Source organism: Stigmatopora argus, chromosome 22, assembly GCF_051989625.1.
Source record: "Stigmatopora argus isolate UIUO_Sarg chromosome 22, RoL_Sarg_1.0, whole genome shotgun sequence".
Taxonomy (NCBI): domain Eukaryota; kingdom Metazoa; phylum Chordata; class Actinopteri; order Syngnathiformes; family Syngnathidae; genus Stigmatopora; species Stigmatopora argus.
In genome coordinates, this window is record NC_135408.1 from 2,581,564 (window position 1) to 2,598,979 (window position 17,416).

At 41.8% G+C, this 17,416-nt stretch overlaps 1 protein-coding gene across 1 annotated transcript; it reads left to right on the forward strand.

Moving 5' to 3' along the window:
• The first annotated feature begins 216 nt into the window (after positions 1-216).
• chrne (cholinergic receptor, nicotinic, epsilon) lies at positions 217-15,020 on the forward strand. The gene is made up of 12 exons (XM_077592548.1): positions 217-353; positions 4,134-4,267; positions 5,843-5,887; positions 5,987-6,096; positions 6,180-6,335; positions 6,402-6,502; positions 6,572-6,772; positions 13,793-13,907; positions 14,012-14,126; positions 14,203-14,410; positions 14,482-14,615; positions 14,690-15,020. Exons 1-12 carry the CDS (start codon positions 287-289, stop codon positions 14,855-14,857), a joined length of 1,554 nt encoding a protein of 517 aa, XP_077448674.1. The 5' UTR covers positions 217-286; the 3' UTR covers positions 14,858-15,020.
• The last annotated feature ends 2,396 nt before the right edge of the window (positions 15,021-17,416 follow it).

Genomic DNA, 17,416 nt, shown 5'->3' on the forward strand with positions numbered 1-17,416 from the left:
CATGAAAGACTAAATTGGCATCACCCCATTAGTTGCTGTCTAATGATCATAATGATTATTACCATGGGTGACTGGACTGTGATTTGACATCCTGGTTTAGTGCTCAGCTGCTGCGTAATCTGAGTCCACGAATAGCGACAGCCGGGGTGGGCGCAGTCAAGGTTTTTGGTGCGAGGGATTTAGGGCTTCCTCTTCCTCCCTGTTTTTACTCTTCCTCTCACCCGTTGTCCTCCTTGTCTCACTTTATGTTCCAATTCAGCTGACTACTGAGAGGAGGTTCTGCAACATGATGGCAGCATGTGGTATAAAGCTACTTTTTGGAGTTGGGATTGTTCTCAGAACTGTTTGGCAAGGTAAGCATCACATTTTGCAAACTACAGGCACATGTTCTGGCCACTGATGTCTCATTGATTAATCTTTCATCTGGGCTGTGCAGTTATTAATGTACATTTCAGAAGGAAAAAGCAACTATATGTACCCACCACACTGACTCTGCTCACATTAGAGTTGTTTTGAAAGTAAACGTGACTACTCTGTACCAATCCATCCATCCATTTCCTATCGACACCTTTGATTGGTTGGTTGCCCATCAGAATTTTTTGAATGGGGCATCATGTTTGAATTGCTCCTTCATAAAATTCAAAGCTTAGCCTAATCATGTGACAAAAACGAATGAAAAGTGCAAGCAAAGTTTTGCTCAAGATGTTTCATGTGTATGTTGTCGAGACCCACAAGATTGGTTTTGAATGTATCCATGATTGACATGTTTAGGGGCAAATACATGTTTTGGCATAATTAATTCATGAACAGGCCGCCTCGTGATGTCGAGGTTCACTCGCCTGACTTCGGTGCGGGCAGGCACGGGCTCGATTCCCGCTGGGGGTCGTATGATTGGGAGTGCAGATGGTCATTTATCTCTCTGCGTGCCCTACGACTGACTGGCGACCAGTCTAGGGTGTAGTTTGTCTTTCGCCCGACGACAGCTGGGTTAGGCTCCAGCAACCCCCGCAATTCATGAACCACAATCCAGCTGTCAGAACAAGAAGAATTACGTTTCAGTGTTAGAATGGGTAATTTGACAAATTTACCTTGTGTTTAATGTAGAACAACTCATTTATGGAGCCACCCTGATTTGTCTATCACTATCAGTGCCAGCGATTGAGTTAATATTTGATATAAAAATGCTAAAAATGAATTTGCTTTGCTCTGAGTAAATAACTGTTCTTGCCCATTTTCATATCCTACAATGCTTTGTCTACATGCAAATGGACAAAATAATTTTGTGGACAACATAAAAAGAGACGTCATTGTGTCAAAACTAACATTACATTTCATGATGAAAATCTGATAAATGGTTGAATAAATGGTGCCCGGACATTTCGTCGACGGACAATTCGTCGACGGACACTTCGTCGCCAGACAGTTCGTCGACTGGACAGTTCGTCGACCGGACAATTCGTCGCCGGACACTTCGTCAAACAGACTTATCGTCGCCCCTGGTTGATCGCTTTCAACAAATTATTTATGCAACAAAATAATACTTCGCGAGGTTGAGGTTAGGTTAACCATAACCCCTAACCTTAACCACTATCCCCTAACCCTAATCCTAACCACTAACCTTAACCACTATCCCCTAGCCCGTGACAAAATGTCCGGTCGGCGAACTGTCCGTCGACGAATTGTCCGTCGACGAAATGTCCGGTCGACGAACTGTCCGGTCGACAAAATGTCCGTCGACGAAATGTCCGGTCACGGAATAAATACAACAAATAAATACGGCACACATCTATGTTATCTATTTTACCATTTATGAGGCATATTTTTACTAATTAAAAAAGACTATTATGATGAATAATTTAAATATATGTAAATACACCGGCGGCCCAGCAGATGAGTGGTTAGCGTGTCGGCCTCACAGCTACCTGGGCCTAATAAAGACCAACTTAAAAATTTGAAAAATAGAAATCAACTCTCATTATAGGCCCGTTAAAATTTTAACGATTATTTTTACAGGCTGAAGGCTTGCCAACTTGCCATTCAGGTTGTTGTTGTTCGTGTCGACACTAACTTTGAAGTCCTGCTCCTCCGTCATGTGTCAACCCACTGTTTTGAAATTGGGTAGCTATGTAGCAGGGAGGATTAAATATTTCTGAACTTATTGGTGACTGCATTGCCTCAAGGTTATGAGTCAGCCAATAAAGAGGACAGAAAGTGGATTTATGGTCCCTGTGTTGCCTGTAGCTTCCTCGTTAGGCCTACATGTGCAGCCTTCAGCCTGTAGTGTGCTGGGGCACATGAATACTTGTTTTTTTAAATTTTATTTCATCATATTAACTCATTGGCATTGGCAACGAAGGTTCAATTCTTTTAAACTTGGAGGACTGGTTGCGAATACTGACATTTCAGGGCCATTGATGGCACCGGACATCCAATTTGACTGGGAGAGGCTGGCAGTCAATGAGTTAAATGAGTACTCTGGTCAAGTCCAGTATCCATTTGATTTGATTGACTGGGTTGCAAAATGTCATTGGCATGTCGTTGTCTTTTGTCGGTGGTCGGGTATGGATTTGCAGCCGGCATTCCGTCCCTTAAGCGAGGAAGCTCGGAACAAGGCCAAGGAGAATGAACACTTTAAGATGACATACTAGAGCTTCCTGTTTTGAATCACTAAGGACCATGACAGTGAGATAAATATTTGAGTTGAACTTGAGCTGAAGCATATGGCAGTCATTAAGTTTCCATACACTTTTGGAACAGCTGTCACTACAAACCCCGTATTAAATCAAACGTGAGTATAATTGTATTTAATGGGTGGCGTACAAGATGCACAGGGGGTGACATTGGGAATTTTGTGGCTGCTGTAACAACTTGGCAAAACGTCAACTGACTTACACAGACTGTGCAATTGCCACATTTATCACCATGTTTCAATCCAGAATTCCTGCGTTTCGGTGGTGATATTATAGCAATGGGTTGGCGAACACGTGGCTCCCACCCAAAATGAATGTGGCACTTTGCTTATCATATTTTGTATGTACTGTTGCTCATTGCCTCGTTTTATGTTTCTCTTATTGTTATTCTGTCTTAAAACATACTCAAATTAACCATTAAAACAAAAAATAAGTCAGGGGAAGAAAGTGTTATGTTGAATATTATGGTTTTAATTGTGTGTGTGTGTTTGTGTGCATGCGTGTGTGTGTGTGTGTGTGTGTGTGTGTGTGTGTGTGTTCGTGTGCATGCGTGTGTGTGTGTGTGTGTGTGTTTGTGTGCATGCGTGTGTGTGTGTGTGTTCTGACCGGTCACTTTGTGGTGTTGCTCTTTGACTCTCCCAGTTTAAAATTTTTGCTCTTTTTGTTTAACTTGTTCGCAACCCCTGTTACAGCAGATCACCTGAAGTTGACATGGGGTCCTGTTTTGAGTGTGCCATCTGTGGTGTAATCTGAGCTAAGCATAGTGACAGCTGTGAGAGAAGAGGCAAAGGCTCGGAAATAACCTGTGCCTTTCTCTCCCTTGGTGTGTCGTCAAAATTTCATTTTTTTTGTGGAAATGGTTCAATATGAACGAGGAAGATAATTGAAAAGTTTGTTTACATGACACCAACTGGATACCTAAACATCTAAAAATGGATCTGAGAAAACGATCAAGGCTAATCATTGAGCAAGTGACACTAGTCAAAGTTTGCAATGACCCTAATGTGAGTCATCTGGGCACGCCTTCAAAACAATTCAAAACACAGTTGTGCAATTTTCCTCTTTTGCTGTTTCAATCTTTTTCAATTGCTGTGTAAATGCTAATTCAGTATGCTGCAGTTTGTATTTTGCATGAACAATGGTATAAAAAGGCAATAAAAGAGATAAAAACATTTCAATAGAATAAAACCAATATTTGTAGTCATAGTATTAATCTCTGCAGCATAATCTAGATACAGGCACAGACTGTTTTTTTTAATTATATTTTTAGACGCACTACTGTTACTCTGACATTTTTAATATTTAACATACAGTAAATAACTTCCAAATTGCTGGTGGCTGTGTGATCATACGATAACACATGTCCTAATCAACTAATCTACTGTGAAAATAACCTTGAATGATACAACCCGTTGTTGCAGTTGTTTGTTTTCTGTTTTGCAGTTCAGGGTAATGAAGAGACACAACTGATCCAAAACTTGTTCAAAAACTATAACAAGAACATTCGTCCCGTGGTTCACCCTGAGAACAAAGTGGAAGTTCAGATCAAGTTGACCCTCACCAACCTTATTTCTCTGGTGAGAGTGCTACACACATTACAGTGGTACCTCGACATACGAGCAATTTGAGGTACGAGTAAAATTTCGAGCAAATATTTATCTTGAGATACGAGACAAATTTTGATATACGAGCAGATAGCGGACGCGAGAGGCTGCTCATAAGAACATCATGGGCACTGTCTTTCTGGTCGCAACTCCATCGTGTAATGTCTCTCTGGTTGCAACTCCCTCGAATAACGTCTCTACGAGCACTGGGCAGAGCGTTCCCGTTAGTCAGTGTGAATGGCACGTGTGCGGTCGATTGGTCGCCGGTCTTTTGGTCGCCGGTCTTTTGGTTGCCGTTTTTTGGTCGCCCCGACCGCGACAATGGGCGACCAAAAGACCGGCGACCAAAAGACCGTCGACCAAAAGACCGACGACCAAAAGACCGGCGACAAAACAAGGTAAAACAACACGGTCTACGCATCACTAAAAGCCAACAATGGCCATGAGCAGTTTCACTGAGCCGACGTGTGAGTGTATAAGAGTTTGTATGTACATGCGTTGTCCCTTTAAGAAGCTACGTCAGTCAGGGTCTTAACAAGTTCTCCAGCAAAAAACAATAAAAGTCCGGGAAATTTGGAGCTTTTCTTTAGCCTAATAATTACTAGGGCATTAGGTATGACTAAATAGTAATTCACAGTTTGTATTTAGGGAATTTGAGTAACGATTTAAATGGTAATTATCACTTACCTTCCGGGCGACCAAAAGACCGGCAACCAAAAGATTGGCGACCAAAAGACCGGCGACCAATCGACCGTGTACCGTTCCCGTTAGTCAGTGCGAATGGCGTATATACTACTTCTCATTGGCAAGTGGTCGAGCGTTCTCCTATTGTGAGGACATTTGTGTGCATCATTTTCGGAATATTTTGAAGGGAATACAAAAGCAAACAACCCTCGATAGGTTGCATCTGAAAGTCAGGGTGGAGGCGGGGTAAATAGAGCCAAAGAAGAAAGGTATCAAAATTTAAAACAAAATTAGAAATAAGGTTCGATTAAACTTATTTTTGAGTGTGTCTGCATCGTAATCCAAATTCATTTAAATTTGTTTATGTTATGTTACGAGCGTGTTGCCGTGCAAAAAGTCCCACCCCGTCACTCCTCCATTCTCTCTCAATCCATCTAATTTTAGTACTATTAAACATATTTTAGTAATATTAAACCACTAGTTATTTGTTACTTTGTTAACAGATGGCGAATTAGAACAAATAAAAACGTTTTTCCAATCCAATATCCTGTTTTTGGTGTTTTTTCAGAGGTTTGGAACAAATTAATTTGTTTTTAGTTCATTTCTATGGGAAACGTTCGTTTGAGTTACGAGTAAATCGACATACGAGCTCAGTCCCGGAAAGAATTAAGCTTGTATCGCGAGGTACCACTGTATCTGTTTCAACAAATCCTTTCAGTATGATAAAAATAGACTGCCTAGCTTGTAGCATCCACGGGATAGTACAAAATTTCAGATTAAATTCAAATGAGAGAAAAAGCAGTAACTTCCAGTCAGAGCTACTGATTATTTTGATTATATATATTTATTTACTTTGTTTTACAGAACGAAAAAGAAGAGACTCTTACAACCAATGTCTGGATAGAAATAGTGAGTTCAATATTAGAATTTTCCTAGATTTCCTCTTCTCATACCACTCGAGTGGAACTGGTTTTAAATGCCATATGTGATCTCATATGTCATTCACAGCAATGGGTCGACTATCGTCTGGCATGGAATACATCTGATTACTATGGCATTGATGTCATCCGCGTCCCCTGCAAAACTGTGTGGCTCCCTGATATTGTCCTTGAAAACAAGTAAGAACACTCAATTGTTCCACCCTGCATTTAAATATCATTATTTTTTCTATCTTTCTCTTTTTTTCTGATCATTTCTGCAGCATTGATGGCAAGTTTGACGTGGCTTACTACGCAAATGTGCTGATTTCAAACAACGGTGCGATATATTGGCTTCCTCCTGCTATCTATCGCAGCACGTGCGCCATCGAAATCACCTATTTCCCTTTTGATTATCAAAATTGCACACTGGCGTTCAGGTATGACGATAAAAAAAAATCCAGTGCTTACAAGTTAACCATGTCTGAATATATTTATGTTGTCAGATCACAAACATATAGTGCCAATGAAGTGGACCTTATTCTAGCTATTGGAGAAAAGGGCAATAGAATCGAATGGGTGGATATTGACCCCGAGGCTTTCACTGGTAAAGTTTACATTCTCTAGAATTCAGAGACGCTCTGGGTTTGTTCATTGCTGTTTAAACCCCTTTTAGAGAATGGCGAGTGGGCCATTGTCCATCGTCCAGCCAGGAAGATGATAAACCAGCGATACTCCCCTGATGACTTGGAGTATCAGGAAATCAGTTTCAATCTGGTCATCCAGAGAAAGCCTCTTTTCTACGTGATAAACATCATTCTCCCTTGCTCCTTGATCTCCTCATTGGTGGTATTGGCGTACTTCCTACCAGCACAAGGTCAGGCATCATTTAGACATCATCACTTATTTTACATCCATTATTCATTTTCATAGGCTGCTAAGCCAGTTCTTATTTATTTCACACTTATATTTAAGTGTGCCAAGTCATAATCAGATGTAAAATATAATTTTATGACTTTTCTTTGACAAAGTTAGTAAAATTCTTATTTACAGTTGTAATAACTTTGCAGGTTATATAACTGTTAATATATCCATAACAGTAATAGACGGCGGAGCCCAGGGTAAAACACGTGTAGCTCTTTATTGCCTACTCTCCAACTCTACACACACACACACAAACCGGACACACAACACTACTACGTCCGGGTTACGCTGTACTACCCCACGGCTCCAGGTGGCGTGGTTAAACACTCTTCCATAACCCGAGGCAACTATCATTATCAATATATTACACTCCTCCCCCTTTAACTATGAAGTTCCTATTTAGACTTAGCACTCAACTCCAACAATTATCTTTGCCTCATTAACTTTTTATAATTTTACTTCTCAACTTGTAACTAAATTATTACTGCTAACACAACCATTAGACTCAATATTCCAGTCTTTGACATTTCAATCTCAGGAACTCTTTTCACATTTTTGTATGAACAGGAACTCTTTTATTTTAGGAACGACGTTCCTCACAACTGACCGATCACAAATTCAGTCGCTTCGGAGGTGCTCTATCTCTCACTGGGTACCTGCGCCCACACACCTCTGGGGAACTGACTGCTCGGTTGTCAGGTGTAACTGTCTTGTCACCGGCCACTGAGCCTGGCGAAGATGTTACACGTGTCTCTTCAGGTGAGTACGGGCTACCACCTACTGCTCCAGGTGTGCCTTTCCCCCCCACATCTGCGTGAACCACCACAGGGTACTTGTTTGTGATGTCCAGCTGCTCATCCGGAAGCTCCAATGTCTCTGGTCTGGACGGTTGGTTGTACAGCAGATGATCAATGTGGATCGAGCGTCGGCTCACACCATTCCACACCAGGTAGGTGACTGGTCCGAGTCTCTTTTCCACTGTTCCTTTTGTCCACCTCTCCTTCCCTCCACGGAAATTCCGGATCAGAACTGAGTCACCCTCAGACAGATGTCTCAGCTTGGCGGTGGTTCTATCATGATAGTGTTTCTGCTTCTCTTGTTTTGCTTCCACCACTCGAGCGAGATCTGGTTTCAGTAAGCTGAACCTGGTCCTGATTTGACGTTTTAAAAACAGTTCCGCTGGTGCACATCCTGTAACAGTGTGCGGTGTACTCCTGTATGCTATCAGGAAGTTAGCTAGCCTGTGCTGCATAGTTATTGTGACCTTTTGTTTCTTCTCCTCGAGTACTTGTTTCAGCAGTGATGCTTTCACTGTCTGAACTGCTCGCTCTGCCGCTCCATTGGAAGCGGGATGGTAAGCTGGTACCAAAGTTTGTTTTATTCCGTTGCTCAGCAGGAATGTCTTGTACTCCTGCGAAGTGAATTGAGGTCCGTTGTCAGAAACAATCTCCTCAGGAAGCCCGTAGGAAGCAAAAATATTCCGCAACGCCTCAATCATTTTGGTTGCTGTGGTTGTTGCCATGGCGATGACCTCCAGCCATTTTGAATGACTGTCCACTAGTACTAAAAAGTGGTGTTGGTCTTTCTCTGCAAAGTCAATATGTATTCTCTGCCAAACTCTAGTCGGCCATTTCCAGACGTGTAGAGGTGCGGTTGCAGGTAGTTTCCTCACACTCTGACAGGCGTCACATTGTTGTACTGTATGTTCTATGTCACTGTCCAACTGCGGCCACCACAAATAGCTCCTGGCCAAGGCCTTCATCCTGCACCCTCCCGGGTGTCCTAGGTGAAGATCATGCAGTAGTCGCTCTCGGTGTGCTGGTGGAATGATAACTCGAATTCCCCACAATATGCAACCTTGTTCCACCGACAGTTCATTTTTCCTGAAAAAGTATGGTTTCAGTCTCTCGTCCTTGTTTTGACTTGGCCATCCAGACCGAGTCAGCTCCAGTACTTTGCATAGGACTGGGTCCCTGAGAGTGCTCTGTGCAATCTCTGTAGCTTGCACGGGAAGCTCATCTACTACTGAGAAATAGAAGATGCTGTTTTCCTCCGCTGTGTTATCCTTTTCCTTCCCCGGCAGTCTAGATAACGCATCTGCATTGGCATTTTCTGCTGACGTTCTGTACTCAATACTGTAGTCATAAGCCATCAGTCTCAGCGCCCAGCGCTGCATTCGCAGAGCAGCTAAAGTGGGAATTTCAGACTTGGGTCCCAAAACAGCAAGAAGGGGCTTGTGGTCAGTTATTAAACTGAACTTTCGGGCATATAAATATTTATGAAATTTAGTCACGCCAAAAATTATGGCCAAAGCCTCTTTCTCTATCTGACTATATTTGCTTTCTGCCTCTGTCAATGTACGCGATGCAAATGCGATCGGTTTCTCATCTCCATTTTCCATTATGTGCGATATGACAGCCCCGATTCCATAAGGAGATGCATCGGAAGCTAATCTCAGGGGTTTCTTGGTGTCATAGTGCACTACTACTGAGCTTTTTACTAACTGTTCTTTTGCATCTTTGAATGCTGCTGCACATTTAGTAGTCCATTGCCAATCAACTTCCTTCTTCAGTAGTTGATGTAGCGGCTGCAGCACCGTCGACAGGTCTTCCATGAACCGACCATAATAGTTTAATAGTCCTAGAAAAGACCGTAGCTCTGTGACGTTTGTAGGCTGGGGTGCATTAACGATGGCTGCCACTTTTGTCGCAGTGGGGTGCAGTCCCTCCTTATCTATCAGATGCCCCAGGTATTCTACTTTCTCCTGCATGAAATCACATTTTGCTCTTTTCACTCTTACCCCGTAGCTCTCCAGGCGGCTCAGTACCTCCTCCAGATTCCTCAGGTGTTCAGCTCTTGTCTTTCCTGTGACCAAAATGTCGTCTAAAAAACAGGTGACATGCTCCAAGCCTTGGAGTATCTGGTCCATCACATTCTGAAATATGGAAGGAGCACTGGACACTCCGTATGAAAGTCTATGATACACATACAGTCCTTTGTGAGTATTTATTGTCAAATACTTTTCTGAGTCTTTTCCTAACTCCAGCTGTTGGTAAGCCTGTGACAAGTCTAACTTGCTGAAAAGAATGCCTCCAGCTAGGGTGGCAAAAAGGTCTTCAGCGTTTGGTAGCGGATAGGTCTCCTCTTCCACACTTTGATTTACTGTGACCTTATAGTCTCCACAGATACGAATTGACTTGTCTGCTTTGGGTACCACTACTATGGGCGCGGCCCACTGACTATGTTCTTTCTTTGAGATAATGCCAGCTTTCTCTAGGCGATTTAACTCCGTCTCAACTGCATTCTTTAATGCATATGGCACTGGTCTGGCCTTCCTGAAGATCGGTTTGGTATTTGGCTTTACTGTAATGTTGGCCTTAAAATTTCGAATAGTGCCCAACTCCTCAGCAAACACTGCTTTGTGTCTCTGCAACACTGTATCCACATCTGCGTCGTTACCGCCCCTTGCTGGTATAACTGAGAAGATGCGTGCCCAGTCCAGTTTGAAGTTTTGGAGCCAGTTACGGCCAAGTAGGGCTGGTCTGTCACCTTTTACGATCACTAATGGTAGCTTCCCACTCTGGGTCCCATATTTTACCTTGGCCGTCACTTGTCCCATCAAAGGAATGTTCTCTCCGGAAAAAGTTGACAGCTGCACTTTACTTACTTCCAAAGGCAGATGAGAGAGATGCTTCTTATACACAATTTCTGAAACCAGTGTTACAGCTGCTCCTGTGTCCAGTTGCATCTCGAGAGGAGTTCCTTCTAATATGACCTGTACTGTCATTTCCTTCCTCCAATTCCCGACAGCATTTGTGGGATACACGGCATTCAAGCGATATGACTCCCACAGTTCATCATCCGCATTTCCTGTTGTCTCATTTTTATTTCCTTTTACATACTGCGTGTGTCCTTGCCAATTTTTAGTTTTACACATCCTTGCTATGTGTCCTACTTTTGAACACTTGTAACATGTCTCTCCTTTATACCTGCATTCATGAGCGGCGTGGTTGCTTAGTCCACATCTGTAACAGGGTTGATGAATTTCTCTTCTCTGTGGTCTGAATTTTCCACTTGTGGTTTTACTTTTCCAATCGCTGGTGGCTGGTTGGTATTTCCATGCACTTTTGCTTGTCTTTTCCTGGTCAATCTTATTTAATGTGGCAGGTTCTTCCATTTTGCTAGCGAACTCCAACGTACTCTTTGATGCCATCTCCATGGACAACGACAGTTCACATGTTTTTTTAAATGTTAGATCTTGCTCCGTGAGTAATCTTCTCTGAATAGCTTCCACTCTCAATCCACAAACAAATCTGTCTCTCATTGCTTCATCCAACTGGAGACCAAATTCGCAGTGGCTGGATAGCTGCTTCAACGCCACGATATAATCCGACACAGACTCGTTCTCTCTCTGATTCCTCTTTTGAAACTTGAATCGCTCCGCGATCACCAGCGGTTTCGGGTTGTAATGAGATGCTAATCTTCCACTTAGCACCTCATATGAGAGGCTACTAGGCTTCTCTGGTATGCAAAGGTGTTTTAACAATCCGTAAGCCTCTGCACCAATTATAGACAGGAACACGTTGGTTTTTTTACCTTCCTCCACTTCGTTGATGATCATCCATTGCTCAAAACGTTCCAAGTAAGATTCAAAATCTTCTTTAACTGCCTCGTATTCGCCGAGATTTCCCAGGAATCTGGCCATGATGCAGCGCCGCCGTTAGCTTAGCACTCGTGCTAATGCTAGTCTGCAAAGTCACGTTACCTCCTTGTAACGCCTTAATCTCTTCGTCCGAAATTTTTTTTAATCCCTACCGCATGGAAAGGGATCCCATCCTCGTCGCCACTGTAATAACTTTGCAGGTTATATAACTGTTAATATATCCATAACAGTAATAGACGGCGGAGCCCAGGGTAAAACACGTGTAGCTCTTTATTGCCTACTCTCCAACTCTACACACACACACACAAACCGGACACACAACACTACTACGTCCGGGTTACGCTGTACTACCCCACGGCTCCAGGTGGCGTGGTTAAACACTCTTCCATAACCCGAGGCAACTATCATTATCAATATATTACAACAGTTGTACCTCAAGTTACGAGCTTAATGCGTTCCGGAACTGACCTCGTAACTCAAACGAACGTTTCCCATAGAAATGAACTAAAAACAAATTAATTCGTTCCAACCCTCTGAAAAAACACCCAAAACAGGATATTGGATTAGAAAAACGTTTTTATTTGGTCTAATTCGCCATCTATTAACAAAGTAACAAATAACTAGTGGTTTAATAGCAATAAAATCTGTTTATAATCATTAAAATTAGATGGATTTTGCGGAGGGGAGAGAGACGGACAGAGAGAGAGGGGGTGGACTTTTTACACGGCAACACGCTTGTAACATAACATAAACAAATTTAAATGAACTTGGATTACGATGCAGACACACTCAAAAATAAGTTTAATCTAACCTTACGCTAAACTAAATTCTAATTTTGTTTGACATTTTGATACCTTTCTTCTCCTGGGTTGGCTCTATTTGCCCCGCCTCCACCCTGACTTTCAGACGGCAACCTATCGAGGGTTGTTTGCTTTTGTATTCCCTTCCAAATATTCCGAAAATGATGCACACAAATGTCCTCACAATAGGATAACGCACGACTACTTGCCAACGAGAAGTAGTATATACCCCATTCGCACTGACTAACGGGAAAAAAACACTGAAAAAATGCAATGCTCCGCCCAATGCTCCCAGAGACATTACACGAGGGAGTTGCGACCACAGAGACATTACACGAGGGAGTTGCGGGGAGAGAGACAGTGCCCATGATGTTCTTATGAGCAGCCTCTCGCATCCGCTGTCTGCTCGTATACCAAAATTTGTCTCGTATCTCAAGATAAATATTTGCTCAAAATTTTACTCATATCTCAAATTGCTCGTATGTCGGGGCACTCGTAGGGCGAGGTACCACGTTATATATTTTTTTCTGTTTCTAAAGGGCTGATTGCATGTGTGTGTTTAATACCACTTGCTGTAATTGATGAAAGAATGAATTCTGCTGTATACCAGCAAATTTTGAAGGAGAAAGTCCGGCCCTTAGTTTGTGTTCTCAAACTCCTCTTTGAGCATGCAGCATGACAATGATCCAAAGCACACAAGCAGGTCCTGCTCTGAATGGCTAAAAAAACAAAGTTAAGGTTTTGGAGTGGCCAAGCCAAAGTCCAGATTTAAATCCTATTGAAATTCTGTGGTGTGATCTGAAAAGGGGCTGTTTATGCTAGAAAACAAATATTGCAGAATTGAACAATTCTGCCCAAAAGAGTGGGCCAAAATTCCTCCAAAACGTTGTCAAAGACTCATCACAAATTATTGTTAACAATTGATTTCAGTTATTGCTGCCAAAGTTGCCCTAACTTTTTAGATTTTTCTGCTTTGGTAAATAAATTCATTATTTAGAAACTGCATTTTCTGTTTCCTTGGGTTGTCTCTGTGTCATACTAAAATTGGTTTGATGATCTGAAACCTTTGTGTGGGATAAATTTGCAATAAACACAGAAATAAGGAACGGAGCAATTACTTTTTCACAGCACTGTACGTTATTTTTGCTAAAATATCTTGATTGAGAATTACTAAAACAACAATGTGAGTTTTAGAACTTTTAAATATCATATGGTGTTACACCATCCTTGCGTAAGTAAAACATTTTTACCTCTAGGCTAATCGCAAAGGCATAATTGCTGCACTACAAGATACAATTCATCTACATGAATGCTAAATGTGCAAGTAGTTAAGGTAATGTGCTTATTTTGATATAACATAAAAGTAATTTTTTTTTTGTATATAAGCCCCTGGATTTTAAATGTGTTATATTAAATCAGTATAATCAATCGATGAATTAAACAAATTAATAGATTTAATAATCACTGGCTGCGGCCCTACATGACATGATGTTTCATTCCTCCTGTACAGCTGGAGGACAAAAGCTTACAGTATCCATTTCAGTCTTGCTGGCCCAGACTGTTTTCCTCTTTCTTATCGCTCAGAAGATCCCAGAGACATCACTCTCTGTCCCCCTCATTGGCAAGTGAGTCAGCATGCGAGCTCATCACGCTCAACCGCCTTCAAGTGATGCTTTCAATGCCTAAAATCTCTGTATATTGTCAATCTCTTTCATTAATGTCTTCTTAGATACATCATCTTTGTTATGTGTGTCACCACGCTCATCGCCACCAATCAAATTGTGGTGTTGAACTTCTCCCTGCGCAGCCCCAACACTCACACCATGTCCAATCAAATCAAGCATGTAAGTGTGCACATCCATCGTAACCCGATGACCAGTGGCTGTTAAAATACTTACACGTCTCGCTCTTTTTTTTCAGCTGTTTCTGGAGACGGTGCCCCGCTTTCTTGGCATGTCGCCTCTGCTGGACGACAATGAGGTGACGTCTGAGGTGAATGGTGTAAGAGATCGCAGGCGGGACTCCTTCGGCCTCATGCAACGAGCTGAGGAGTATGTGCTCAAACAGCCTCGCAGTGAAATGATGTTTGACAAGCAAAAAGAGAAACATGGGCTGATGCAACCCAATGGTGAGATAGAGCATATCTCACCCACTCATTCTTGTAAAATGTTTATTTAAAATGCTGATCACTGTTTCCAGTCGATGGTGTCGATGCTAACACTACAGCCAATCTGTACAAGAGTTTAGCTCAAGCTGCACCTGAGATCAAGCAATGCGTGGACGCCTGTAATTTCATTGCAGAGACTACAAGACAACAAAATAACATTGGATCGGTAAGTGTTATTTTCACATGATTAGCAAGAATTACCCCTGCCGTGAAATAATCCATCTTCAATTCCAAATAAAGGAAATTGAAAGCTGGGTACTGATTGGGAAGATGATTGACAAGGTGTGTTTCTGGGCTGCCATCAGCCTCTTCATCATCGGCACTGTAGGGATTTTCCTTACAGGACACTTCAACACGGCACCTGATTTTCCATTTCCTGGAGAAAACAACAAATATGTCCCAGAATGAAAGGTTTAAATTCAAATCCGCAGGGTTCAACTTACTTCACGCTGTGTGTGAGGATACCTGTAGTGATGGGTGGAATTTACTGTGGGCAGCATCGGAGTTGTAAATATCAATTTTCCTGTTTGTTCAGGCAGTCTTGCAACCTTGATCTTCATCTTGGTGGAAATTACTCAAGATACGCATTAAATCATGAACATTCTATCTTTGTCAGTATGAATTACAGCAGTTCATACTTATTATTGTACATGGTGGTACAAGGTGAAAAGCATGAGTATTTAATGAGGCAAAATGTTTTTTTGTAGACGGTATTGTAAAGTTGCCCTGTTTGTGTGGGCCTTTAGTGGATCTTTATTTTGCAAACGTTCTTGGTAAAGCATAATTGTTTTTCTTTCTTTCAATGCTATGTCTTATTTGAAGTATATGGGAGTGGAAATTGAGCCAGCCAATTCATTAAAGCCTTATTGTTCTTATGATCACTTATTTATCATGATGCCATGTTGAAGCTGGACTCTGGGTGGGCTATGCCTTGATGTAATTGTGCCATGTTTTTTAAATAAATAATTGAATTTATCAACAATGGCTTGTTTGAATACATTTTTTACACATGGATGCAGTACATTGAATTAGTGGATGGATAATTAGTCTAGTTCGCTTCTCTCTTCTATGTTTCCATTAAATCCTTAAAAATCTAAGCCACAAACATTCAATATGAATCTCCAAATAGTAAGATGTAAAATAATACTAAAGCAGAGTGACTCAAACACGATCGGTGAAAGTATCGAGTACATCCCCTCCTTTTTTTAATGATTATTTTTCAGGTCTGTTTTATTACATACCAATAACAAGTCTTTGGACTTTATTATAAGTTTTGGACGCCGCAACGTGGTCACAAATAGAACTGCACCAATCTATTATCATTCTGCAATGTGTTGTAGCAATAAATCTTTAAACCTATAATGCTTATGCTTCAGAGATGATTAAACATTTGTACTTATAGTAACATAGTAAAGAAAGTTTAATGTAAATGAATTATTAATATTACTTTCTCATTCATAATTAACATGGGCCGGGTGGTGGAGTGGTTCGCCCGTCGGCCTCACGGTGGGGGTCCTGGGTTCAAATCCAGGACGGTCCAGCTGTGTAGAGTTTGCATGCTCTACTCCGGGCCTGCCTGGTTTTCCTCCGGGTACTCCGGTTTACTCCCACATTTAAAAAAACATGCATGGTAGGCTGTTTGGAAACTCTTAATTGCCACAAGGTGTGAGTGTGCATGGTTGCCCGTCTCCTTGTGCCCTGCGATAGGCTCTAGCACCCCCGCGAACCTAGTGAGGATAAAGCGGGTCAGAAAAGGATTGAATGAAAAAAATGAATTATACCACCCATGTATGCCTGTTTCTTTCCCGTGTTTAAAATACAGTAGTCTAATTTTTAAAAACTAATTTTAAAAAACGGTGTCCTGTGTGTGGTCGCCATAGCTGAAAATGGTGCAACTGCTGGATGTGTAAAAGATCAAATAAATATTCCATTTACAAAGCATGGCAAATCGCGGAACCTGAAGTCTAACTTCCTCGTAAATCTCGAGATAATTTGCATGACTTGCAGTCCATCGTCTAAGTCAGGGTTGGGCAAACTTTTCGGCCCGGGGGCCACATTGACTTTAAAAATTTGACAGACGGGCCGGGTCAGCACAAGATACGATACATATAAAAAACTGCATCCGTTAACAGTACATATGAAACAGAAACAGAAAAAAGGACTAAAGTATGAACATACTCATCACTCATCTGGGATTTATGGGGTGCGTTCTTGGTTTTCATCAGACTAAAGGTCTGTTCACACACATATGTAGAGCCAAATAACACCGGAATCCTCTGTGCCATCTTCTGGATGTTTGGAAATTTGGCTGCACTTAATGAAGCATAAAACTCAGAGACTTTCAGGGAGTTGAACTTGTCACATGGGAGATCAATCCGTTCCAACTGCAACTCCTGTGGAACCGTTTCCGGGTCTTGTGAGAAAGGACATGACACCAGCTGTCAATTTTTCCAAAATCACAAAACCGGCGGCAGAATTGCTCATGCAGGTCATCCAATGATTTCTTGTATTTTTTCACATGTGGGGGCCTCTTTTAACGCAACCAGTGTGGGGAAATGAGCAAATGACTTGTCTGATATTTGCTTGAAAAATAAAACCAGCTTGGTTTTGAAGGAGGAAGGTTTGCTTGCATTTCATGCACAAACTGTTTTTTTTTCTTCTTGTAGCTTCACATTCAGCTCGTTCATGTGTGTCAGGATGTCCACAGTAAAAGTTAAATGTTCAGAAATGTGTCAGTATTCTCAAGTAGCTCCCACACACATTTACATACTTTTACTAGGCTAGTGCGCTATCTATCAGGGAAACGAGGGTATTGCAGGGAAATGAATGAGGTCATTGATTTTTACTATAATTTGGACAACGTCGGCGGGCCGGACTAAAAAGCCTAACGGGCCGTAGTTTGCCCATGTCTGGTCTAAGTACTAATCTTCCGCCAAATCACGCGTTCTTTGGAGGAAGCGTGTCAGC